This window comes from Ruditapes philippinarum, unplaced genomic scaffold, assembly GCF_026571515.1.
Source record: "Ruditapes philippinarum isolate M1 unplaced genomic scaffold, ASM2657151v2 ctg174_1_1_1_1, whole genome shotgun sequence".
Classification (NCBI taxonomy): Eukaryota; Metazoa; Mollusca; class Bivalvia; order Venerida; family Veneridae; genus Ruditapes; species Ruditapes philippinarum.
Genome location: NW_026859355.1, coordinates 29489 through 56877, shown reverse-complemented (window position 1 = coordinate 56877; position 27389 = coordinate 29489). Strand labels below are relative to the sequence as shown.

The following is a 27389-nucleotide window of genomic DNA, read 5'->3' as shown; positions in this document are numbered from 1 at the left end:
TGTGTACATTTACACCTGTATATTGGATAATAGAAGATTAATATAGATTTTATATACATTTTAAATCTTTAACTTTAAGGCTTCTCAGGTAAGTCATTTTGTTAGTTGTTTATTTCTTTTATTAAGACGTGAAAATAAGAATCCTAATGAAACCGTACAAAACCGTTCAAATATTTGTTAATAAAGAAAATGTTTGCTTGCTTTGCATTTAAGGTCAAGATGTGTTTCACTGAGTCTCACATTCATTTTTTTTATTGCAGATAATTTGAAGCTTCATCAAAAATTTCTCACAGAATATTTAAGAAGATTGAATCAGGGTCGGATTTTATTTAATTTTACCTTTGTGTATCAGTAAAATGAATTTAAGTCTTATATAATTAATAATCATATGCAACGTGCTTATTTTTGTTTAACCATATCACAAATTAGAACATGCATTTGCTTCTTGTTGAAAACATTTTAGAGGAGCAAATTTTTTTTAGATATCTGACCCAGGTGCTAACTTAAGTAGATACGTTTAGGTTTCTCGGATATTTTGCCTAAAAGGTCACAAATATAAATCTGTTTTCTCTTTCTCTTTCAGAATGGCTTCGGTATGTTGTTTTCTTTATTTTCACCCAATAATTATCTCACCAGAACCGAGGGTTCAGTGTAAGCCTTAAGTTTCAAAGAAGGATGCTTTGGCGATTGCCGTTTGTCGTCCGTCGGCATGCGTCAACATTTGTCTTCATCTCTGAATCTGCTGGGTAAATTTACTTAAATTTGGTCTGTAGCATTCTTGTGAAAGTCACACTTAAATTGCTCATATCATTTCAATAGGTCCCTTTTAGGGGTTAAAAGAGCTAAAATTGGAAAAAAAACTTTACACACATTCTTCTTCTAATTGATGGGTGATCACAAAACTTTGTCTGTATTATTCCTGGGTAGTCTTTTATCCAATTTGCTCATATAAATTTGATTGGCCCCTTTTATGTGCATCTAGAGCTAAAAATAGAAAAACCTTTAAACACCCTCTTCTACTAAACTAATTGATGGTTGATCGCCAAACTTTGTCTGTGTCATTCTTAGGTACTGTTTAAGCAAATTTGCTCATATATAGAGCTAAAATAGGAAAAGACTTCTAAACATCCTCTTCTACTGAACTTATCGATGGATGATCACTAAACTTTGTCTGCAGGTAGTCTCTTATCAGATTTGCTCACATAAATTTGATTGACCACTTTAAGAGGCCTCTAAAGCTAAACACAGAAAAAATAACATCATTTAAACATCTTTGACTGAATTCATTGATGAATGGATGACCACCAAACTTTGTCTGTAGCATTCTTAGAGGGTTTTTTTTAACAATTTTGCTCAAAATTAATTTGATTATCCCCTTTTAGGGGCTACTAGAACGGAAAATAGAAAAAATATGTAAACTACTTCTTCTACTGAACCAGATACCTTGGTTATCACAATAGTTTGTTTGCAACTTTCGTAGATGTTTTTTCCTCACGTGTGCTCACATTTATGTGATTTACCCCATTTAGGTGCCTCAAGAGCTAAAAAAAAAAGACATTAAAAAAAAAAAACATTAAAATAGATTATACTTAAATAATTTATGGTTGACCAGCAAGCTTCGTCTTAGCTGGTTGTTTATCAAGTTTACTCAATTTGATTTGATTGGCCCCTTTAGAAGTTACAATTTAAATGTGAGCTGGACTTGTTTTTTGGCAAGTGTATTTAAAATCATTTCTAACACTGTAAAACAGTTGTTTATGGGGAGCGATTCAGAGCCATCATGTCTCTATTGTACATTGTAATTGTAAAAGCATATGATAATGATACCTTTATTATTTTCCATTATGATCAAATAATGATTCTAAAACAATATGTTCATGAAACCTATATTTTATACATGAAACATGGCCATGTAACGAAATCAGGTTTTCAAATATCATCATAATGATTGTAGAAAGTTTTGTTCTGGTTGGAATACAAATACAAGCAACGTCCGATTTAACTTTGTTCAATATAAATAATAATTAAGAAACAAGAAAAATAGGCAAACATTTTGTAATTACACAAGAGAATATGAAATATTGTTTAGTACCTTGATATAGTGTAATCAAACAATCATAAGTGAGGTAATCACATGAGCATGCTATAAACTGATTTTCTTTTAAGTCTCAAATTTCTGTTTTTAGTTACAGTGTATTTGACCTTGATCCAATGGTCCTTAAAAGCAATCCAAAGTGAGGTTTTGAAAAGAAATGCTATACAACAAGTTTAATTAAATTATTTAATTTCTTAATCCAGGTCTAGTAACAGTGAATTATAACATAGCAAACATTTCAATTTAGGTCTTGCGACCTTGACCATAACTCTACACGGCCTATAAGCAATTCCAAGCGAGGTCTTTACTTATTTAGCTTGCAACACACCTATTCTCATTGATATATCGCATTCTTAAAGATCCTGTCACTTAAGTGTAACTAGAACAAGCAGCATGCCTCCAGATTAATGCTAATTTTCATGAATTTTTTTAAAATACATGTATGTGTAAACGTTTAATAATGTGTAGTGACCAAAAGGAAGGAATTGACGCCTAATTAATTGCAACTACAACTCACGTAAATTACTAAAATGAAATAAAAAAAAGTGCCAAATAGCCATTACTGCGTTAGTAACGCAGTAGAAATAAAGTCATAATATTTAAACGTCAGTCATTTACACATATAACATGTCAATGTTTACTTAAATATTAATATTTTTTTAAGTTTGATTTTATTGAAATATTTTAGCATTTGGAGGCATTTGCATTCTATCAAATACTTGTTCTCCTCGTGCAAACATTACAGTATCTTAATACCAATGTCAATTATAGATTTAAGACCAATAAAACTTCTGAGAAATTACATAAAATTTGACAATTTTTACACATGATCGATATATTTATCTTGGAAGTGTTGTCAGTTGTGGTCGTAGATTCATATATATTCATATATATTCAACGGCTGCTTACATATACATGTAAATACAGTATCTTATTAATACCAATGTCAATTATAGATTTAAGACCAATAAAACTTCTGAGAAATTACATAAAATTTGACAATTTTTACACATGATCGATATATTTATCTTGGAAGTGTTGTCAGTTGTGGTCGTAGATTCATATATATTCATATATATTCAACGGCTGCTTACATATACATGTAAATAACACTGAAAATTATGTGTTAAGTGCCGTGAGACAGTCGTAAAAAGTTGCGGCGTACTTCACTCTAGTGTTGTTTTATTTTATAATCCCTCCGGATCATTGATATACAGCACTTATAAGTGTTGAAAATTGAGTACTTCATAAGCCGGTCTTAGTGCGTGTGAGGGAAATTGCATTTGTTTATTATCCCTGATAAACTGACTCAATCAAACCAATTCTGCAATTTTCGTGTAATTTTGATGGTACTGCTTCCGATGGATCGCTATTTTGTATTCTTCAGATATGTATGTAGTGTAAGAGCGTAAATTAGTATCTGACATTTCTAAATGTTAAACGTGTTGTAATATCGACACCTCGTAAATTTGTTGTTTTCTTATTTATTCTTTTTATCCTTTCCGAAGATATTTGGCCTATTGTTTTGATACTATTTTTGTTAAGATAAGGTAGACAATTTCCTCAAAGCTGTTTTAAGCGATTTTGGATTATATAAGGCAACATGCAGTGTAAAAAGAGATTATATTCAAAATGAATCCTGTAAATTTATTAACCCCTTATAACGACATTTTTTTATTTAAATAACTATACACAATGTTAAATTTAGCCACAAAAATTGGCATGTGCTCATTGCTTATAAATATGTTGTGATAAGCAGGTCAGGGATCTATGTATTCTACTCTTCGCTATAGAAATATTCAGAACAATACAACATTATATTGAATACAAAGCTTTTTTCGAGTCAATATATATTGAACAATAATCTTTAGTTAATTAGTTCCAATACCCACTTAAGCCAATTTTAGACAATAAGATGCCACATTGATCTCAATGTTGTTCAATATATTAACTGTTACATACTTCATTAGTTACAAATAATACAAATTTGTTACTTCTTTATATAATCTGATCTTATAATCAGTTAGCGGTCTATTCTGAGACTGTTCAACGATTTATTATAATTATATTGAATACTATGTAATTAAAGCCTTTTTGAACCATTCATGATTTAAATATTTCCATTGTATAAGTTTTGATTATAACAAGATAAATTCAAATGTATAAGTTAAATTATTTTTTATTCTCTTCCTTATAATATGCCCGAAAGAATTTTGGGCATATTATGTTATACCACTGGCGTCCGTCCGTCTGTCTGTCCGGGCGAAAAGATCCAATGGTCTTTAAGCGTCATTCCGTCCATAATTTTAGTTAAAAACAGAAGGAAATCACATAAACCGACTGGTTTATGTAGTGATCTTACTGGTTTATGGGGGAAAATGCCATATAAAGATCAAAGAAAAAGCACATAAACACCAGAATTCGTCCGTCCGTTAGCAATTTGGTTTCTAGTGCATAACCTAAGTTCCATTTGGTCCGCAATATTCAAACTTCAAATAATGATTGTACATATTAGGTACAAGACCCCTATTGATTTTGGGATGACAAGGTCAAAGGTCAAGGTCACTATAACCTTAAAACTGAAAACAGTTTCCGGAGCATAACTTAAGTTCCATTTGGCCCACAGTGTTTAAACTTCATAGGATGATTGTCCATATTGGGGAAAAGACCCCTATTGATTTTGGGGTCTCAAGGTCAAAGGTCAAGGTCACTATAACCTTAAAACTGAAAACAGTTTCCGGAGCATAACTTAAGTTCCATTTGGCACACAATGTTCAAACTTCACAGGATGATTGTCCATATTAAGGCGAAGACCTCTATTGACTTTGGGGCCACAAGGTCAAAGGTCACGGTCACTATTACCTTAAAATTGAAAACAGTTTCCTGAGCATAACTTTAGTTTCATTTGGCCCACAGTGTTCTAACTTCATAGTATGATTGTCCATATAAGGTAGAATACCCCTATTGATTTTAGGATCACAAGGTCAAAGGTTAAGGTCATTATTGCTTTAAAACCGAAAGAAGTTTATCAGAGCATAAATTAAGTTCCATTCGGCCCACAGTATTCTAACTTCATAGTATGATTGTCCATATTTGGAAGAAGACTCCTATTGATTTTTGGATCACAAGGTCAAAGGTCAAGGTCACTTTTACCTTCAAACTGAAAACAGTTTCTGGAGCATAACTTAAGTTCCATTTGGCACACAATGTTCAAACTTCATAGGATGATTGTCCATATTAAGGCGAAGACCCCTATTGACTTTTGGGCCACAAGGTCAAAGGTCAAGGTCACTTTTACCTTAAAATTGAAAACAGTTTCCTGAGCATAACTTTAGTTTCATTTGGCCAACTGTGTTTTAACTTCATAGTATGATTGTCCATATTTGGTAGAAGACTCTTATTGATTTTTGGATCACAAGGTCAAAGGTCAAAGTCACTATTACCTTCAAACTGAAATCAGTTTCTGGAACATAACTTACCATTTGTCCCACAATATTTAAACTTCATTTTCTAGGAAAATTGATATTTGAAGGAGGTAATACTTTATTTAATTCCCATGTCTTACAAATGTTTCATCTTTTCTAAAAAAAAACACTTTCGGGCATATAATGCTCCGCCTAGCGGTGCTCTTGATTATTTTAATTTTATCGTTTAAGTTCATAGATATATCACAATAATAGTTATAATAATGTTAAAAGGTCAAAGGTCATTGTCAAATAAATGTAAAGTGTTATCTCAAGGCCAAGATTTTTGTTATTTTAACTTATTATATGAAATTATATATTTGACAATACATGTATATATCCAGAAGTTTTGAATGAATAGTAATGCAGTCTTTTTCTCATTTGTATTATAATTCTGCTTTTGTTTTGTAAAGATGAAGATAATAATTTTGGGAACGATGCAGACAAGTGCAAGCTGTGATGACATAATGATATTGATGGTGACTTAATAATGCACCACAACTCACATTTTTTCTCTTGTATTGAGATGATAATAAATGTATCATTTGATATAATCAAATGTATTGTCATAGGTATGATGTATTTTTACCATTACAGTTAGGTTATATTGTCATTTAGTGTTTTGTTTGTTTTGTTTTGGGTATTATTTTGTTTACACGTATATATCTTTCACTATCTAAATATGATAATTTATAACCAGTGTCAGAACGTTCCTAAATGATGATGATGTATAATAACTTGGCATTTATAATGACATGTAAATATGTGTTATTGTCTTCTTATAATGTGTGACATTGCACATTGCCCTGAGAGAATAATGAATGCATAGTTATATGAATATTAATATATGTATATGTTGATTGGTAGATTGTTACAATCAAGTAAATCATACAACTCTGCAAACTAACATTGTGATAGAAATTCCATAAACTTATTGCACAAATGTTGTTCATGATGTGTGCATTCCATTCAACTAAACGTCAACTTATCTATAATCTAATACTTTTCACTTCAAATTGATTTATTTTATACACTCGCACGTCTTAATGCTTATGATTCCGCAATAAATATTGTAAATCAAAGCTAAAATGTCAATACACATAATTGGGTTATTCATTAGCAGAAACAAAACAACACAACTTATTAGAAATGCATGCACCAGTCACACAAGCAAACTTGCTGAAAGGTTTAAAACACACAACCTGACATTATCAGATTATTTGAAAATATTGAAACAATTCATCAAACCAAATACACAAAGTAGCAACATACCAACTATCACTGACAACGACAAAACACCACAACAAAAATAGACAAAGCCAATGCCTTAAATACCTTTCAATCACAAACTGAACTTAATGATAACAAAACACAACTTCCAGAAATAACGCACACTGTTCATAATCACTTAAAAAACATAAATATTACACCACTAGAAGTTGCATCAATACTGAAATCACTATGCGGATGAAAAGCGGTAGGTCATATAAACAATAAAACCCTAAAAGAACTCTCACAAGAACTTGCTGTACCAATTTGTTGCATATTTAATCATTCTTTACAGTTTGGTAAAGTTCTTTCACAGTGGAAATTCGCACATGTATGTGCTGTGTATAAAAAGGAGAGCCTCAAAATATTTGTAATTAAAGACCAATCTCAGTTTTTAGCACCCTTCGTAAAGTAATGGAAAAAATATTCAAAATATGTTTTCTACTACAACATTATTACTTCACGGCAGTCTGGATTTGTTGCCAAAGGTTCTACTGTAAATCAATTCACTTCAATTTATCATACTTTCTGCCAAGCTCTTGATGAAGGCAAAGAAGTTAGAGCGGTATTTTGTGATATTTCAAAAACTTTTGATCGGGTCTAACAAAAAGGTTAAATACATAAATTATCTATGACAGGTATTTCTGGTAAAACTCTTGTATGGTCCAAAGACTATTTATCTGATCGAAACAACGAGTTGTACTTCCTCGATCTACTTCAGACTTACTTTATATCAACGCTGGTGTTCCTCAATGCAAATATTCTATTCATTGTTTATATCAATGACATTGTTTTGGACATACAATCAATCACCAAACTGTTTGCTGATGACACAACTCTCTACCTTATTGTTGAAAACACTATCACCGCCGCTGCTGAGAACATGAACTCAGACCTTCAAAAAATATGTAATTGGGCAGATACTTGACTTATCAAGCACGACATTATTGTTGTGCTTGTGGTATTTTTAGTTTCAGCTTTTCGGCATTTTCTAGTTGGGTGGTTCCAATATTCCTACTTGAATAATGTTGAATCACCCTTAGGATATGTTGCCTGCTTTTTAAATTTGTCTTTTGACGTCTTATCTGTGATACGCAGGCTTCATAACCTCAGATCCCCTTTCAAAATTCCATTTTATTTAGTTCCGCCCATTGTTTTCTCGTTTAGGGCACACGCATTTTTTTACTTGGGGACCATATGCCGCTTTTCATGGAATGGCATTACCGTGTCACATTGAAGATTCCATGATAACCGCCATATGAACACATCTGCGGATGTTTCAAAATTCTAAATTTTACCAGTTCATGTTAAATGTTGAATTCTGCTTAAGCCGGTGCTAGGGGGCGTGGACGGTAACTTGCACTTTCCAGTACCGTCCATGAACAGGCTCAATCAAACCGAGCCTGCAACATTTTCAATTTTGCCGTGTTGGGCTTTCTTTAGGGATTCTGTATTTATCTATTTTATCAAAATCAATCCGAGCAAAACAGAATCAATTCTTATAACTAAAAATATCTATCACATAACCATCCACGTCTATTTATGAAAAATATTCAATTTTTTGAAGTAGAATCCCATTTATAAACATCTTGGAGTTAAGTTTTCTAAAGACGGGTCCTGGTGTGAACACATTTCATATATTAAACATGAAGCTTGGCAAATAATCAATATCATGCAGAAACTTTAATTTACCCTAGACAGAAAGTCCCTATAAACTATTACTTTCTCCTTTATTAGGCCAATATTAGAGTAATGAGACGTCGTATGGGACAATTTGACACAAAACAGGAACATTAAATGGAACAAATACAGTTGGAAGAAGCTCTAATCATATCTGGAGCTACCAAATTAACCTCACTATCAAACTGGTCTTCTAGGGATTCTGTATTTATCTATTTTATCGCCACATCAGCTTTGTTTCTGCCGTAAGGAGGCTGTAAAATGTCGCCTCGTACATGCAATAAGAGATGCTGTATTTCCGATCCTTAAAGATCGTTCAACACGACATTATCGTTGTGTTTGTGTTATTTTTAGTTTGAGCTATTTGGCATTTTCTAGTTGGGTGGTTCCGATATTCCTACTTGAATAATGTTGAATCACCCTTAGGATATATTGTCTGCTTTTTAACTGTGTCTTTTGTGTTCTTATTTGTGATATGCAGGCTTCATAACCACAGATCCCCTTTTAAAATTCCATTTTGTATAGTTTCGCCAATTGTTTTCTCGTTTAGGGCACACGCTTTTATTACTTGGGGGACCATACGCCGCTTTTTATAGAATGGCACTACTGTGTCACATTGAAGTTTCCGCGGGTGTTTTTAAATTCAAAATTTTATCATTTCATGTTTAAATGTTGAAGCTTAAGCTGTAACTAGAGGATGTGGACGGTAGTTTGCACTTGACATTGCCGTCCATGAAAAGGCTCAATCAAATCGTGTCTGCAACATTTTCAATATTGTCGTTTTATTTATTTCTCTATTTTGAAACTCTTAAATAAAGAAGACTGAAACAAAAATTAATAATGTACAACTAAATTACAAACTTTCTGGTACCACCATATTTATCTTTTCTAGTCCCTGAATCTGTTGGTGATATCACTCCTTATTATTAATTTTAGAAATAGTCACAATACCAGAAACAAACATTGTAACACTCAATTCTTTTCTAAATCATTTCTTCATTCTACAATCAATGAGTGAAACCAACTACCTGTGGAAGTCAGAAATTCAGAAAACATCGGCATATTTAAGAAAAAACTAAATTCTACAATTTCAAAAGTACCTATATACTATTACCACGTTTACCGTATGTCATGAATCTTACACGACTTAAAACCTTTTGAAGCATTCTAAAGGAAGATCTGTTTTTAAAAACATAATTGATGACCCCTTCTGTCAAGGCGGTGAGATTGAAGATTCATGTCACTTTTTTTAATTGTAATCAATTTTCCTGCCAGATGACCATTCTCAAAGAACAGATTCAAACAATAACAACAGTTACAGTGACAACTATACTCTATGGTGACAGAGGTCTCAGCGAACAAACAAATGCCAAAATATTTAATCTTTTACATGATTATATCTCTAGTACAAAGCGGTTTTGTCTTGCTTAACTCTTCATATAATTCATAAACAATATAACTGGTGTATGTACGTATGTTTATCACGTGTTTTTATAATTCAACATTCTTTTATTTTATCTATTTCTATATCATCATGATTTATACTTTGTAACGATAATAACAAGCTACTAGGTATTATATCCAGGATGTAAATAAACCACAATAAAGCTATTAGTATCAAAGGGGGGTGGTCCGTCTTCCGTAGTCATGTGTCAACAATAATTTTCTTCTGTGTAACTGCTGGGCAGATTTACCTCAAATCTGAGCTTTAGCATCATTGTGACAATCACACTTTAATTTTCTCATGGTATTTCAGTTGGCCCCTTTGAGTGGTCAAAATAGAAAAACTTGACCTACTAATCAATCCACTTATGTTTTATTGAAATTGCATTAGTGGTATAAGATGAGTAGTCCGGTCATACTTTAAAAAATAAAAATAATTTAAAGGCCATAACCCCGACAAAATTCATTGAACCATAAAAATTCGATGGTATGCACAACTAGACTTGGTACTGATAATTCCTGTAAAGTTTAGAAAAATTTGCACCAGTAATTTAAGTTCGGACAAGTTTTGTGATGGACAGACAGACGGACGTACTTACGAAATGGTACTTATGTGACTTTTCCTTTGATTTTTTTTAGCAATTTTTAGTCACACAAGGTTTAAAAAAAGACGCACCAGTAAAAACGGAATGAATAGGATCAAAGAGAATTGACTGTTACCTATTGTTCTCAAAAATAGAGTGAAATAAAGAATCCCTAAAGAAAGCCCACCAAGACAAAATTGAAAATGTTGCAGGCTCGGTTTGAATGAGCATGTTCATGGACGGTTAAACAAAGTGCAAGATACCGTCCACGCCCTCTAGCACACGCTTAAGCAGAATTCAACATTTAACATGAACTGGTACAAACTGGTATTTCGAAACAGCCGCAGGTGTGTTCATATTGCGCTTATCATGGAACCTTCAATGTGACACGTAAGTGCCATTCCATGAATAGCGGCATATGGTCCCCAAGTAAAAAAAGTCACACATGTACCTGTGGGTTTGTACGGACAGACAGACGACGAAAAAGTGATCCCTATACTCCGTAGAGGCGACACAATAAAACAAATCATTACCTTAAATTAAAAAAAAACTAAACATAAAAAACACATGAGCACAAAACATTAAAATCATTATTCAAACATTTAGTTTTAACCTCAAAAATACAATTTAGATTTTTTTTATAAAAATAATTACACTTAAATATTTCAAAGATATTTTGAATGGATATTTGTATTAAATTACCGTTTAAGGAAATATATAAACATAAATGTATTTATTTGGGGGTTTTATATAAAAGTATCGTTATGTTTGTATGAAAGTTTTATTGTCGTTGTTTAGATAAAAATGACGTCACGCGGCGTCTCATGCCACACCAAAACTTGATGATCAATGTTAATCTTATAATGGTTAAATATAAATGATCAATTAGTTGCATAAACGAATTCAAATAGATCCCATCACATCCCCCCTCTCTCTCTCTCTCTCTCTCTCCCTCTCTCTCTCTCTCTCTCTCTTCTCTCTCTCCCTCTCTCTCTCTCTCTCTCTCTCTCTCTCTCTCTCTCTCTCTCTCTCTCTCTCTCTCTCTCTCTCTCTCATACATGAAAACATTATTAGTTACAACTGCTAAGGCAATTAATAAAGATAAACTTATTACTCTGAATAATTTTTCTTGATAATCTATCAATCTTATATTTTCATAAACATATAATTTCAGATCTTACTTCATGTATATGATAAAGAAAACAGCGAACACAGCGAAAGATTAGAACTTTATGAAAACGAGCTGAAAAATAATCTGACCATGTATTCTTTTACAACATACGAAGCTAATGATAAGAATCAGAGGCACATGCCGATGCTTGTAATCATGGACAAAAGAACAGAAGACCTCATGGATTGTTTTAAGAGTTTGGATGAAGATCTGATCAGTAAGTTTTAAAACATAGTATTACTTTTATTTAGTAATGTTGGAAAGACAGGCGTCACAAAAAAATCACCAATGGAAATTCGTAATTAGTGTCTAACTTCATACAAGGAAACATTTTTAGTAACAATTTAAATGCTAAGGCCCTTAATGGACTCGGATATCCTATAATTAATTTCTTTTTTCTCGAATTATCAAGCTACATGTTATCATAATAAAAATATGTTACATCATTGACAATCATAATACTTGTTGCTTAATGAATTGCTTTAAAATAATTTTGAATCCTTTAAAATTTCATGTGAATAAGCTACCCAGCTTTATGAACAAGAATGGTGGACAGCACTTTAGACCACTTTTTTTCCTTCTTCGTCTATATAAAGCAACCATCTTGGATTTTGATATTAGGTGCAGTCAATTTTCCAGATGATATGTTTGTCTGGAGATGTCATTTTTATGATAAGTCATACTTTGCTTAACAATTGCTTAACAGGATCAATCTGATAGTTTTTTTAACTCTTACCACTGAAGTATACAATATGTAAACCAATGACATTAAAGTAGTAATAAAAGTCACCAAACTATAATACATTGTTCATATTTTATTATCATAACATTTTGAGAGCAGTTATAATAACTCTTCAATAGTCGTATGGAAAAGACACACAACCATTTTTCACTCTTTTATCAAATACAATCCTAAACTTTTTTGTTTGGGTTAGTGTTAAAAGTTTAGGTAGATCACGGTCTCTACATATTTTATGGTAATCTTTAACGGTTATAATTTCATTTTTTGGGCTTGTAACCATTTCTTTGATTGTTCAAAGTGTATTGTTTTTTGTTTTTTAAGTGAAGCGTTTTGCCTAAACCTAATATTGAATATTATTTACCCGTCTGAAGTACGTGTTAACATCTAAGGTTCCTCTACTAAATGCAGAAAACTGACACTTTTCCGATATTTATTTGAAGTGCACAGACCTAATAGAGAACAACAAATAGGTGTTTCGTAACTTTTGTGTTTGTAAACATACGATAAATTGTACTTAATACACGTATCAGCGTAAATATTATTGCCATTGTTATTAATTTATATGAAGTAAATGATTTGTTTTACGGTTTTCTTTTGTAACAATGTCAGTGATTTCAGTTAATATACATATATGTAAACGAAACAGAGAATTTTAGAGAAGAAGCCGTACGTTACCACGATCAAACCGGATGAAAATTCTCTCGCTTCGAATCTGGTGACGCGCATTTCAGAAGAAGTACGGGACGAAACCTCATGAAATAAATTTCTGTGTGCCAGGAACATTGTGGAGAAGGTTGTTATATGTACCTTTACACAAGAACATCACGAATTTCAGAGAAAAAAAAGGGAAAAACCTACTTTTTGGCTGCATCCGCCATCTTGTTTGTTTGGGTAACGAACGGCGTGATTCCTCCCCGTGATATAAACATTATTTTATAAAGATAAGTTGAACTTGGTGATATATATTGAGAAAAATGAGTCCATTTTGCCTCATTGATTCAAAGCTCTCAAATCTACGGTTTGTAGCCGAAACTTTTTCAGTTTTTAGGCTGACACCATCTCTTTATTGGGACTCCGTCTGCAGTGAATGCAACACATATTCATTTTCATGACGGGGACAGGAAATATTTAAACGTTATGGGTTGCATTTCGTAACATATCTCCCTCATCCTAGAAACTTCAGACAGCAAGACAAGCTCTTATATATAACAGTATGCGGACAACTCTGTGTATTTAATCGGTGTTGACAGTGTCTCATCACAGAATTATACATATCATATACTACAGTGGTACGAGATTTGAAAAGCTATAGGATTGATCCTGTAAAGCAATTGTTAAGCAAAGTATGACTTATCATAAAAATGACATCTCCAGACAAACATATCCTCTCAAAAATTGACTGCTCTTAAAATCAAAATCCAAAATCCTTTTTCTTTTAAAAGCATAAAGAGACAAAGAGTCTTTAATATATAAATGTAAATTATTCCATATATGCATAGCATTATTTCTATAAGTTCTTTTAGCATATTTTGTATTAGATCTTACATGTATTACGTTTCTATTTGTAGTTGATCTAAGTGTATATGTTTCATATTTCGAGCACACTAAGATATCTGTAATGTAGGAAAAAGGCAATCCGTGTATAGATTTAAATACTAACAATGTTGTATGATACGTGCATCTATTTTCAAAAGTTAACCAGTTTAATTTAAGGAAAAGCTGTAAGATGGTGTTTTACTGGTAAACACAATATTACCTTTGCTGCACGTTCTGCGGTTTATTCACTTTTTCAATTTCAGTTTTATTACTCTATAATATATCATCGAAACAAGGTAAAATATAAGCATTGTAAAACATTTCTTTTATTTAAGAGGATAAAAAAACAATACACGCTTTAAGAGAGAAGTCACTTGAAATAAATATGGGTTTTGTCTCCGCCCACTTTCATATTTGTATTCCATATTTAATTTGTTTTTTAACAAATATGAAACATATTCGACTGATATAACACCATATTTCATTGGGTAAAATTAAATAATATAAACTTTTTGACATACAATAATGAAGACTCTTTGATATTTGACAATGTTATGTGACTTGGTTGTTTAAAGGTCTATTGGGCCGGGTGAAAATGCGGTTACTCTGAATTTAATTGCACCACAAAATTGATTTTACACATGTTACTTAAGTTAATCAATTTTTTATCTTATCTTATCTTATCTTATCTTATCTTATCTTATCTTACATATCCTTATATTCTATATCTAATATATCCTTGTATTTTATATTTTTGACATATGTTCAATTGTCTACGGATATTTTCTGAATAATTACCTAATGACCAGATAGTATCTTCTAATTATGGTAAGTGTGTCTCCTAATTAGGCTTCAGGTAAAAGATCAGGGAAAATGTGTGCATTAAGGTCATAGTATGTATATCTTATTTATGTGTGAGTATGCCTAAAATGTTGATATTGTTCCGGTCGACATTTATACGGATTTGGTTAAAACTGGACATCTGTTAGCATTTTTAAGTTGATAATAATTGTCAGACATAATATGTTTAAATCATAATTTTACTGAAATTTTACTGAAATATACTTAATTTTCCTCTTGATGTTCAATATATACATGTACATTCGTCAAACATTACCGAAGATTACACGCATTGTTTTTGTTTAAATCTAAGACCACGTGGTAGAACTACTTTCAGACCGTATTAAATCCGAGGATTTTATGAATAATAACTTAGGACGTTTCGATTGCCGGGTTGACTGGCACCAAGAAGTTGTTCAAAAACCAATGGCGAAAATGGTTTGTATGCAGGCTTCATAACCTCAGATCCCCTTTCAAAATTCCATTTCATTTAGTTCCGCCCATTATTTTCTCGTTAAGGACACACACATTCTTTTACTTGGGGACCATACGCCGCTTTTAATAGAATGACGGTACTGTGTCACATTGAAGGTTCCATGATAACCGCCGTATGAACCCATCTGCGGATGTTTTTAAATTCATAATTTCACCATTTTTGTGTTTATATGTTGAATTCTGCTTAAGCCGGTGCTATGGGGCGGGCGTGGACGGTAACTTGCACGTTCCAGTACCGTCCATGAACAGGCTCAATCAAACCGAGCCTCAAACATTTCTTTAGGGATTCTGTTTTTCTCTATTCTTTTGTATTTAAAACTCAAAATTGTGCTCTAATTTATAAACGAAATAGTTCTAGTCAATCCGACAACAAGTGCTGACTTTCTTTACAGATGAATGCACTTATTTCAGCCAAACTAGAAAACTAAAATCACTAAAATAAATACACAGACAAGGTAAAAACTCAAATGTTCATTTTTGTATTCCACTATGGCGTAATTGAACGGCCATTCCCCTCAAATGTTGTTGACTTGCTTTGCTTCTAGTGGGGTTCTAACCGGTAGGGGAGTTTTATGTTTGCTTGCAATACTTTGATAATTACTTGATCTTTATGTATTTCTATCAACATTACCAAACATACAAGTATTTGCTCTATAACACTATTATTCATATTCAGAGTCTAATATGATTATCAAATTGAACTTACACATTTGATATTTGACTTATCACGGTTTTATAAGAGTGACTTAAAATGAAATAGAAAAATTACAAGTTTTGGTCTCATTCGCATACATTAAAAAGTGCCGTCATTAAAATGTTTCATTTATCCCTTCATGATCATATTATGAATATATTGCCTTTGTGTAGAAAATCAGTATGGTGGAAGTGTCGTTATAGTGGTGTTGTGTACAGATTTTAACATCAACTTCGACAAAGGCAACTACACTTTGGTTGAGGATATCGTACAAGTTCATTTTGAATGCAATACACTTGAACCAAATGGACGACTCCATTTAATAGGAAAAGATTATGCTGTGGAAAGAATTCGGTATGTGTTTCATTAGAAACGAAATATTAAAATATCATCATGCTATTACATTTATGGAGTTTGACAAATCAATTGATCAGTTTAAAAAAATTATTTTGATCAATGTTGTTGAATTTTTATACTGATTTTGAGTTGCATCATTTTAACATTATATCTGTATATGTATATTAAATCTACAAAATAATTTGTTTCAAAAGGTAAAACAAATAATTGCCAGAAAAACTGAGAAATAACCATTTATATAATGCCTTAGATATACACATGTATAATTTGCATTATACATGTAATCATATTAAAGCAGTCTAGAATGTTGTAGTAATTCATGTTATTCGTTTCATGAATAATTATTTGCGTTTGTTTTTATTTAACAGAGCTGTGTTAGACAAGATAAAAGTAAGTTTACAGACTAAATGTACTAGAAATATCTTATCAAATAACAAAGCTAAGAGAATAATATCGCAATAAATTCATTGATAAGAATTCTTCAAAAGCAGCAAATAATTAAACGCGTATATGTGACTGATACATTTGTTTGAATTTGATATAAGACGCAATTACAAAATGTATTTTCATAGAACAGTGTAAAAAATACCTTTAAATACAGATGCAAAGAATACTATTACATTTTTTATCATTTTAAAAGGAAATATTAAAGAAGGTTCGTTCATTTTTGTTTAATTTGTATTGAAAATTATTGAGATAAAACAGTTTTTCTTTCTCATCTTCATAGAAATTATAAGAATTTTTTACGAGCTAAATTTGTTGTTACAAGTATGCGATTTTAATAAAAACAAGTGTTTTTCTGAAAGTTTATATAATTTCTCGCTTCGAATGTTTTCTCTAATAAAAGTCACTCGATATTGTTAAAACTTGGTGTGTGCGAACTTTAAATTGATTAAAGTGTACGTTTTGAAATGTATACAGACAGGTTTCCACAGCAACATGGTAATTGGCACCCGGAGCAGTAAAAATATATATAAATTTCTACAATAGAATTACATGTACCAAGTAAACATTTCTTCCCTTAGTTTGTTAAAAGCTTTAAAAAGTAAACAAAAATATCAGCTCTCAAAGTGACGTTTTGATATTGTTCCTCAAAGCTTTAAATCGGCTGCAGTGTTTTAACGGAAATGACATCATTTTGTGTCCTACCATTTAAATCGACTGTAGGAAAAATAACGTCGATCAGTAACTTTCAGTTGAAAGGGTAAAACAATTTTCGCAAACTTTAAAGCTCAATTCAAACAGCTTATAGATACCCTGCTAGGATTTGAGGTTCTGGATCACCCACCAAGAAGTCCGGACTTAGCCTCAATTGAATTAAAAAATTTATCATGATGTTAAAGAGGCATTTATTTGTAATTAAGTTGTTTTCAACGCAAGTACATTCTAAACCCTCAACTTTTGATATCCTCACTTAACGAGGACTGGTTTGTTAAAACATACTTGACATGGATTAGGAAAGACACATAAAATGTATTCATCTCGTGTAAATACCTTGAGAAATTGTGACTAAGAAGACTGAACGACGTCATTTTTATATTCACGTCAAATTATGATCCGGGCATTGGTTACATGCATTGTTGTTTTAACTGTAAAAATATAATTTAGCATTATCTTATATAAAAAAAAATGTGGACAATTAGAAACTTGAGATTTGTTAGATGTTGTCATGATTATCTGGCATTTGATAAGGAAATAATACAAGCTTTCCGGACAACCCTCGAATTTCGCTTCTTGAAATGATTTTCTTAAACAATCAAATATACCAGATCACTAAACAGTGTTTTATTTATCATTAATTTACAAATCACAAATGGTACTTGATATTTCTTCAGGTTCTGATATATGATGAAGAGAAAGGAAAATCAACAAAGTGTTTTGTTGCTGCCTTAGAAAAATGTCTCCCCGAATTGAGATTCAAAGATTTTGACCGCGCTACTGACGTAGAAAAGGCATATTTTTATATTATTGCAGTTCTACGCCAGACATCAATACGCATTGAAGAAAACATTAACCCGTTAAAGATGCAATTAGAAAGAAGTACGTTGATATCTGTAAATTCAATTTCTAAATAAAATCATTGTAACATGAGGTTTGGAAATTGTTATAAATTAAAAGCAAGTGCACACGAGTAATAACATTAAAGTTTGTAAATAAGTATTATGTCAGTCTCAAGCTCAAATCAATCCAAAAAGCTTCATCAATTGATTACTGTGTGTATGTCATGTTTGTTTGATTGTTTTGGTCATATGTCTAGGACAACCGCATTGTCATAACCAGTTTTTCTGCATGTGACAAACCGACTTCTAATCCAACATGATCTTAGAATCAGCAGTGAGAGACAAGTGATGATGACTCAATGTCAGAGATTAATTGTCACTGAGAGTATTTGCCTCGCCCGAGGACCCCTTTATTTACAATTCATTTTTTTTGGTCCTTTTTGAGCTTAGTGGGCTGAAAGAAAACATAATTTTATTATATGACTTGTGATCTTTCAGTAAATACTACAAATGTACTTTTGGATACAATCTAAAATCGAAGTAGCCTCAAATTAAATTTCATGTCCCATTTCAAATCAATATTCTTTTGCCTTGTTCTTCTGATAAATTAATCTTTTTTGATTTCTCAAAACTAGTACATTTTATAAATATGTGTTTCTCCTTAAGGTAGAACGCGACTCTTTGCGAACTTTCGAGTAGCTTTTTGAAAATTGGCATGTAAAAGGTTGACAATTTTTCTGATTATATTCCATTGATTGTATTTAGTAGTTTCCGCAATTTTTTGTACGCACGACATTAAAGTTTACCACCAAAGCTCGTTTTCTTGTTGTTTTTTTTTTAACATGTCGTTTCGTATCCTTGGCAACTGTTACGGGTAGCACAAAGCCATAGGCGGACAAAATATCTTAAATTCTACAGCATTCGACGACAATTATTTTTTCCTTTAAGCTGTATCGTTTTACTCCGAAAAACATTCAGTTTTAGCCATATTTTTCGGCTTTTAAGCGGATTATTAAAATATTTCTGAAATATTTTTTTTGGATTGTTTTCTTTACACGTCCTTTTATTGTATACTCAGTCTAAATAATTACAAAAATAGGGTGTAACCGGCTCAATTCGTTGGCTAAACATTATTTTATTTCCCTCATCCCTTTGGTTAATAGTCACGCTATCACAGGGCGTTTGTTATTTTGTTTGTCATTAAAAAGAAAGCCCTGTGCCAGAATCCCGCTTTTTTTTGTTGAACCTAATCAGACCTATGGTCAACTTTTAACACGACAATTCTCAAGACGATACTCGAAAGTTTGCAAAGTGTCGCTTTCTACATTAAGATGGTGGTGCCAAAGAAAGGGTCAATTATACATTGTGAAGTGCAATACTGATTCTACTGGATTTGTACGCACCCGCTTAACATAAACTTGTGTTTTGCAGCTCTTTACACGTAAAATAAAGTTCATAATATTGCATGACAATTCATCATGAGAACCTATATTTACATTTAAAGACTTTCTTTTAAATGCAAAATGTCATTTTGTTCAAGGATCTTAAATCTGATAAGGATGAAATATAATAAAGAATTACATAATTTTATTCTCTTTACAGAAAATGTTAACCCGAAAAAAGTAATCGTCACATACTTTTATATGTGTAAGCCAGATGAAACGTTTCAAGATTTAAAGGCTGAACGGTTGTACTTTGCGAATACAGTATTAATGGACTTCATCGACAAGGACCTGGAGGCCGGACCTTTCCGATTATGTCCCATTTGGCGAGTTCCGAAAAAGATTAACGCAGTTGCTTTACAGGAACTGAAAAAATCAACACAGTTAGAAAATATCAGAATGGTAATGATAACATTTATTACGCCAACGCACATGTGCACGCATTACACGCACGCACTGAAGTACCTAACTTAAGAATACAATTACTTCTGGAAACATAAAGGCATGTGGACCTAAGTCCTTTTGGTCAAATGTATCTAAAAACAGATATTTATTCTAACAAAAACTGATAAATTCCAAACACAACACAACATTGCTTCTAGAAATATTGTATTATTTAATGTTTTTTACATTGTTTTTTAGTTTTGACCAAGGGTTATCAATATTTTATCTTGTCAAAACTATTTATTAGACACAAAGTCGCAAAAACGTTTAATTAACAATAACATTAACTATAATATAGCCTTCCTTTTCATTTGACTTTATGACAAACCTTTTTTACTTGACCTGGTACCCTTGCTGTTTTAATTTGTTATAAAAATGTTTAATCCTCACATCTTTCCGAGATTGCGTTGAGATAATTTATCTTAAAAGTCTGATACGCGTAATAACATATGTACCTTCTAATTGTTTTCTTTGACATTGAACTAAAGATACCTATATTCGAACTAATCCGTGGGTCATACTGATATAGTTTGAAACACCATGACCTTTAGAGTGTTAACTGCTGACGATTGTAGCCTGATCGACATACTTAATATATATTAATAACGCTCCGGTCATCTTTATATTTTTGGACTTTTGTTAACCCTAATTTAACTAGTTATTGTTAATATGTTTTTATAAATACTTCAAAATTTGTTTCTTTATTTAAGGAATGGTTTGTCGATTACATTGAATCCAATACGCCACTTATCAACAAATTTGTTGAGGAATTAAGCAAATCCATTCCAAGCTCACTTCCTTTACGAAAGGTTATTGACCTGAAAAGTGTAACCTCCCCGACTTTGGTTTTCTGTACAGTGAATCAGGAGCAACACGAAGTAAAAGGAGGTAAAGTTTGAATATCATCTAATACGTAAATACACTTTCAAGGTTTATATTCATCTGAATGACATGTTGTTGCATCAAAACGCTTGAATGTCATATTTTTCTGGTCTCTTGGTTATTTCAAAATGCACAATTTTTTTTGTCTTCAAGGAAGTATTTAACTTTAAATTGTTTTTAAAAATAAGGAATCTAACACAATGCTCTTTATGTTACAGACATGGGGAAAGTTATCCTTTTCCACATCATTGATCCCGATTCGGGCATGAACCCTCAAAGTGGGCCTTGTCAACAATACGGACAGACTTGGAAGGTATATCATAGCGATGGAAAATTTCATGTGGAAATGAATTTCTTGAAAGAGTTTGAAAGCTTTGTTCGCATGTGTTACAGACAGATGTAGCAAGTATCGCAAATGAACCCTCTTTTAGTTGCAGATATGCATCTATATGCAATTTCGTGCAGGAACGTGTCTTCAATCCACTATGATATAAATATTCTACGATAGATTATCTTCACTCATGAATAGATTATCTTCACTCATGAAATTAGTAATTGATATATTAAAAAGGAACTGACAGTACCATTATTATCTTCACTTGTATATATTTGAATATGTCATGTTTACATTTTATACTATTTTATTAGATGTGCGGGGAAATCGGGAGATGAATATGACCTAAGGCGCTAGGCTCCGAGTGTTTCATTGGTGTTATCAAGGCTATATACTCTTGTATATATATAGTCAGCAACTTATATTACGAATTTATGATAGCGCAAATGTTAGTGACGGAAACTTTATGAGAAAACGAAGAAATTTTAGACTGTTTTTTTTTAAAAGCGCGGTGAAAAAGACACAGCTTAATAAGATAATAGCAGACGTTCAATGGCTTCGCGAACGCTGTGCAATGAAAATGTATTCAAATAAAAAGCCATCATGGCGGTATACCTTTTTTCTTCTTTTTGTGATAATGACATTTGTATCGAGAAATGTGCCATAAAGAACAAAACGCATCTACTGATTTTATATAACTTTGATGAAAAAAATACTTTGTTATTTGTGCGCACTTCGGTTCTTCACGGTATGAAAGGTATTGTATACAAGTATATAATTGTTTCATACAATCAAAATTCGTGGAAATTATTAAAATTGCTAGAAAATATATATGAATTACGTAATCCCTGGTCATGTTTTATGACGTATTCATTTATACATTGTATCTTGTTTTATTTTTCAAGTAATAGACTGAAACTATCACACTTGCACAGTTTTGTTTTAATTAATGTAAAGTCTCCATAATAGCCTAAACTTGATATATTAATTATAAAAAAGGTTAACCTCTTCATTTGGAGGCTGCAAGATATAAAGTAGTTTAAACTTTATGCGTTTTTCATGTTCAAGTTATGTTTGTCAATTTAAATAACAAATGTCCACTTAAACATATATATGGTCAGTGTTAACTTTTGCATGATTAAACGCTTTTTTGTATTAAATATTGCGTTATATTTTTGCTTATATTTTCAAGCTAGAACATTGACTTTCAAATTTGAATAATTTATCTTCTTTATGGACATTTTTTTCTAGGCAGTGCAGTTAAAATTATCAGACTTTTAAACAGAGCTTTAAAGGCATACTATGCCACATAAACAAACAAAAAATGTCATAAAAGTAGAGAACTGTAAACAATGTTGTATTTGACTTCCATACAAAAAAGCGGTTCCTTTTGCTGACATATGGAAACTATTGGTAATTGGCCAATAGTAAACATTTTTGATACTGTTTAGTATACACTTACATTAAAAGATTTTTTTCAAAAATATAATAAAAGCATTTTTAAGGAATAAGGGCCTTAAAACTCATATTTCGCTACGTGCAGGGACAAATTGCAGCAAAACTGCCCTTCAGTACTTTGGTTTTATTAAGCAAAAAAGTCGAAAGTTCTTTATTCAATCCTGATTAATGTTGTTGTTGTTGAGCTGTGGAGAATGACAAAGCTTTGAAAATTTCTTTGTTTCGACCGGAATTTCTATCTATCTCAGACAATCGATTCCAAGTTTTCGTTACAGAAGTTTGCTAGAATAAAGTAGAATGCTACCGTTTCTTGATATTTCGACATGCATGTTTTGAATCAATTCCAAGAAAGACTATACCCTTATTCCCATCCGCAACCACAACCCCTACCCTAAAAAAAAACAAATATGTACTGAGATTGTATTCATAGACTTGTAATGGTGTGTTTTTAATGTGGTTGTTTTGTGATTGTGACTTTTTTGTGCTCATCAGTACATTATTATAACTGTAAAAACTGGAATAAACTACGAAAAACTTAAATGGTCTTGGTTATTATTGATAATTTTAAGGCAGACTATTATGTCCAATGGAAAAGTGCGGTTTTCTCAATATTATGTGGTGAACGGTGAGTTTTTATCCATTTCATTCCTAGTTTCACTTTGTGAGTTAAGGTACAAATAATGGACGTAGTGAAATAAGGATCTCTTTTACATACGCATAGCATATGTAGTACAGCTATCAATATAGTTTAAAAAAGTAATTTTAGAAATAAAAATATACTGTATATATAATATATAGACAAGGGATTGAACTCTCCAAATCGGCCCAATGCCAATAGTCCAGTATAAGTCAAAATTGCAAAGTCATTTTTACGTAAATCATATAAAGCTATATATCAAATTGCAGCTAAATAATATCACTAGACGTTGACAATAACATAATTGTCCCCACTTATACCGTTTATGAACAACAAACCGATATTTCGGCTGGAATATCGTATTTTTGCTAGGTCGGACACGATCGTGTAACATGTCCCCACCCGATTTTCTACGAGTAAAAACGCAAGTTCAAACCATGTCATTGTACCAACCCGCAATAAATCGATAAAACAAATTCAAAGAAACAGCATACCGCCGGAAATATATTTTTAAAATGTTTTATTACATCTGTAAACAACAAATTTCTGAATGTGAAAATGAAAGTTGAACTCAGCATCCAATGGCTATTACGTGACCGATTTGAAACGAATTATTTCATTGGTTGATTAAAATACGAAGCTGACCTGGGTCACAGTATAGTCTAATCCAACCGGAGCCGATTATGTATCATGGCTTCAAAATAAATTAACGGAAGAATCAGTAAAAAAAACACATAGATTGAATTTTATGCATAGCTAGGGAGCCACATAGGTTCGCCCACGACGTGTTTTCTGTCGTGATCTTCACGTAACGGATCCTACAAATAAATCTTTAACAAAATACATGATGTTTTAGAAATTCAAATTATGTTTACTTAAGATGTTCTTATTAAAGGCTTATTATGCTTCAGAAATACTTTTATTTTCATTTCTCAAAAGCTTTTTAACTTTAGTTTATTTTTAAAGCATTCAAAAATATACTCATTCGCCAATTACCTGGACCATCTTTTTCATCTGTAGCTTTGTGGCAATAAGTATAGTTACAGTGAATAGAATTTTGTATGGAAGTCAAAATACTACTTTGTTTACATTGCTACATTTATGACAAAATATTTCACATTCATCGCTGCTTTCTTTAGGTAAAAAGCATAAAACCATAATCTAAAAGCATTATAAAACTCATGTTTTTCCTTTCTAAAAATTAAGATATTTTTTGAAGCTTTATGTGCCTTTAATATTATAAAGTTAATTATTTGAAATTGTAATTGGTGTCATTTGCACAACACGTTAAAGGTTCGCGATTGTTAATGAAAATTTAATAATGTACCACAACAGGGCAATAGCCAGATAAATTAACCGAGTATAGGGTAATTGGCGTGGAACCAAACCGTACCACCAGGACCCATTCCACAACTCTCTTTATTGCATTAATATCCCGCAACCAAGAAACACAAAGTATTCGTTTAAAATACACGTCAACACAAAATCAAACAATTTTAACAGATATATGTTACTGATAACTTTTCATTAAAAGTTTTATTTGTATGATGTCTCTGGTGTGTCCTGAATCATTTCTGGACGCATTTTACCGAAGAAAAAATACTTTTGGGCATATTTATTACATGCTCTATCCAAATGCTTCCCATTTTGCTCTGGCATCTTTTGCAAAATCATTTTTTCAAAAAGTTAAAGGACAATTCAAATGCCTTAAAACTGTTAAATCAAACATTTTTAAAAGAAAGAAAAAGAACATTTCCAGATTAAAACCAGATCCAACTAAGTGAGATGCGATTGATACATTACTTATGAAACAAGGCCTTAAAATATGCTGTTGTTTTGTTGGTTTTTTGTTATCATATAAACATCAAAACAACGTATCGGAATATTATATATAATTATACATGTAGATATAAAGTGATCGGTTGCGAGATTCTAGATAATGATCTACTTATGTTGTTAAACGTCTAAAAATAACTTTTGTCTGTTTTTTGCTTTTCCCTAATGACAAGCTAATCAACGCATTTGGACTAACTACATACTTACTTTCCTGTTATGGATTTGTTTCACAACTTTCTTCTGGTTTTTAGCTAAGTTAGTCTATGTTTTTTGGTTCTCTCATCTTCAATTAGCCTTACAGAATCTATAGACAGTCATATGTTGTATTGCTGCGTTTTGTAACAGAGAGGTTATGTGCAATAGTCTTAAACGTGTTCTTTGATAATGTCATATTCCATGTATTTTGTTTTAGTGAGTTCATATCAGGAGAAATTCATATGATCGTGTGCACTTTTTATACTTGAACCGTTTTTCCTATAACAAGGTCGTTGTTGCCACAGAAATCCGTGTAGAGTTGTTTATTCTCGCTCATTATACCAAACAATCCCTATTTTCCCTTATTCACGTTGTCACATTTTTGCATTCCTGTCAACACTGAGGCAATGTCTCTTCTTGCCACATAATCAATCATGTTCTGATGTTCTTGATAATAGTCATCCTCTTTTTCCTGATTCTTACGGTTTGAGGGAGAAAAACAATAGACTTTATTCACTCTCTAAACTTTGAACACATTTTACAGCTGTACTGAAATTTAAATTGGTTGTCATGACAAAATTTAGATCAATTTCTATTATTTTTCAGTCCTACTGAAACAGTATTCATTATCCTTTCAATAGCTTTAAATGAAAACAAAACAAAACAATTGGTCATAAGGTCATAATTAAGATCAGCTGATCCGATACTGTGCGCATGATGCAACTTTGATAGCTGTCTATCAAACCGTTTTGTCCCAGAATCATGTTCTGACGAAATTCATTGTGGTCTTCTTTACAATGCTATACACAAAATATCGGAATTCTAGGCCCTCATTCATATAGAAATTTATTTTAAGGGATTTTCGTAAATGCCTCTTAAAGTGGCCATTGTGGAAATTAAACCAAAGAGTCATGATTTACAAACTAATATAGTTGTACTTATTCGGGTTTTCAGGAGATGCTTTTGCAATTCTTTTCTGACATGTGTAAACAAATGATTACGTGCCGGGACTAATAGTATTAATAGGGTCATTGTAATGCTTCACAATACAATGCTCAAAACAAATACATTACTTCCAGGCTTATAAAGGTTTTGCTATATACGAGGGTGTTCAAATATGAATGCAACTTGATCAATTTTCGAAAGTGTTTAACAAATAGTGCTAAATAATTATCTCAATCATTCAAAATACTTACAAACATGTGCTATAAAAAGTTTTAGTCTGTTTATCCAATTTGTAAATGCGTTTTGATAATCTTGTCGAGGTATATTGTTCAGACACTGGAAAATAGCCGAACCGAGACTTTTACGCGTTTGATATTTTCTTTCAGCAGGCTGTTTTTTGAGCCTCTAAAATATGAAAGAAGTCATAAGGGGCAAGATCTGGCGAATAAGGAGAGTTAGGAAGCTCGACAACCTTTCCATGTTTCAGATATTTTCGTACAATGGCCGCTTTGTGTGAAGAGGCATTGTAATGCATCAACCTGACACCACGGAGACCAGTTGCTGGTCGCCGGCTTTTGAAATATTAACTTTATGAACGATCTCGCCTTTGTAAAACTTGGCATTTATGGATTTACCCTTTGGTACGGCAATTTGAATAGCAGGACCTCGATTGGTAAAGAAAATTACATACATGGCCTTTTTGACGCTTAAGGTGCGTTTTGCTATGCCAGTTCTTTGACTGCCTTTGGTTGTCTTATTGTGTTATGTATTTTTCGCTTGGGCTCATAAAAGTGATCCCACGTCTCATCGCCAATGATTTTTGAAAAAGATTTATTGTTGTATTTA

General features: G+C 32.0%; 1 protein-coding gene across 1 annotated transcript; it reads left to right on the top strand.

Moving 5' to 3' along the window:
* The first annotated feature begins 584 nt into the window (after positions 1 to 584).
* LOC132756220 (uncharacterized) lies at positions 585 to 22749 on the top strand. The gene is made up of 8 exons (XM_060747229.1): positions 585 to 593; positions 11710 to 11923; positions 16187 to 16367; positions 16739 to 16760; positions 18206 to 18410; positions 19973 to 20214; positions 20967 to 21144; positions 21357 to 22749. Exons 1-8 carry the CDS (start codon positions 585 to 587, stop codon positions 21539 to 21541), a joined length of 1236 nt encoding a protein of 411 aa, XP_060603212.1. The 3' UTR covers positions 21542 to 22749.
* Positions 22750 to 27389: the final 4640 nt, after the last annotated feature.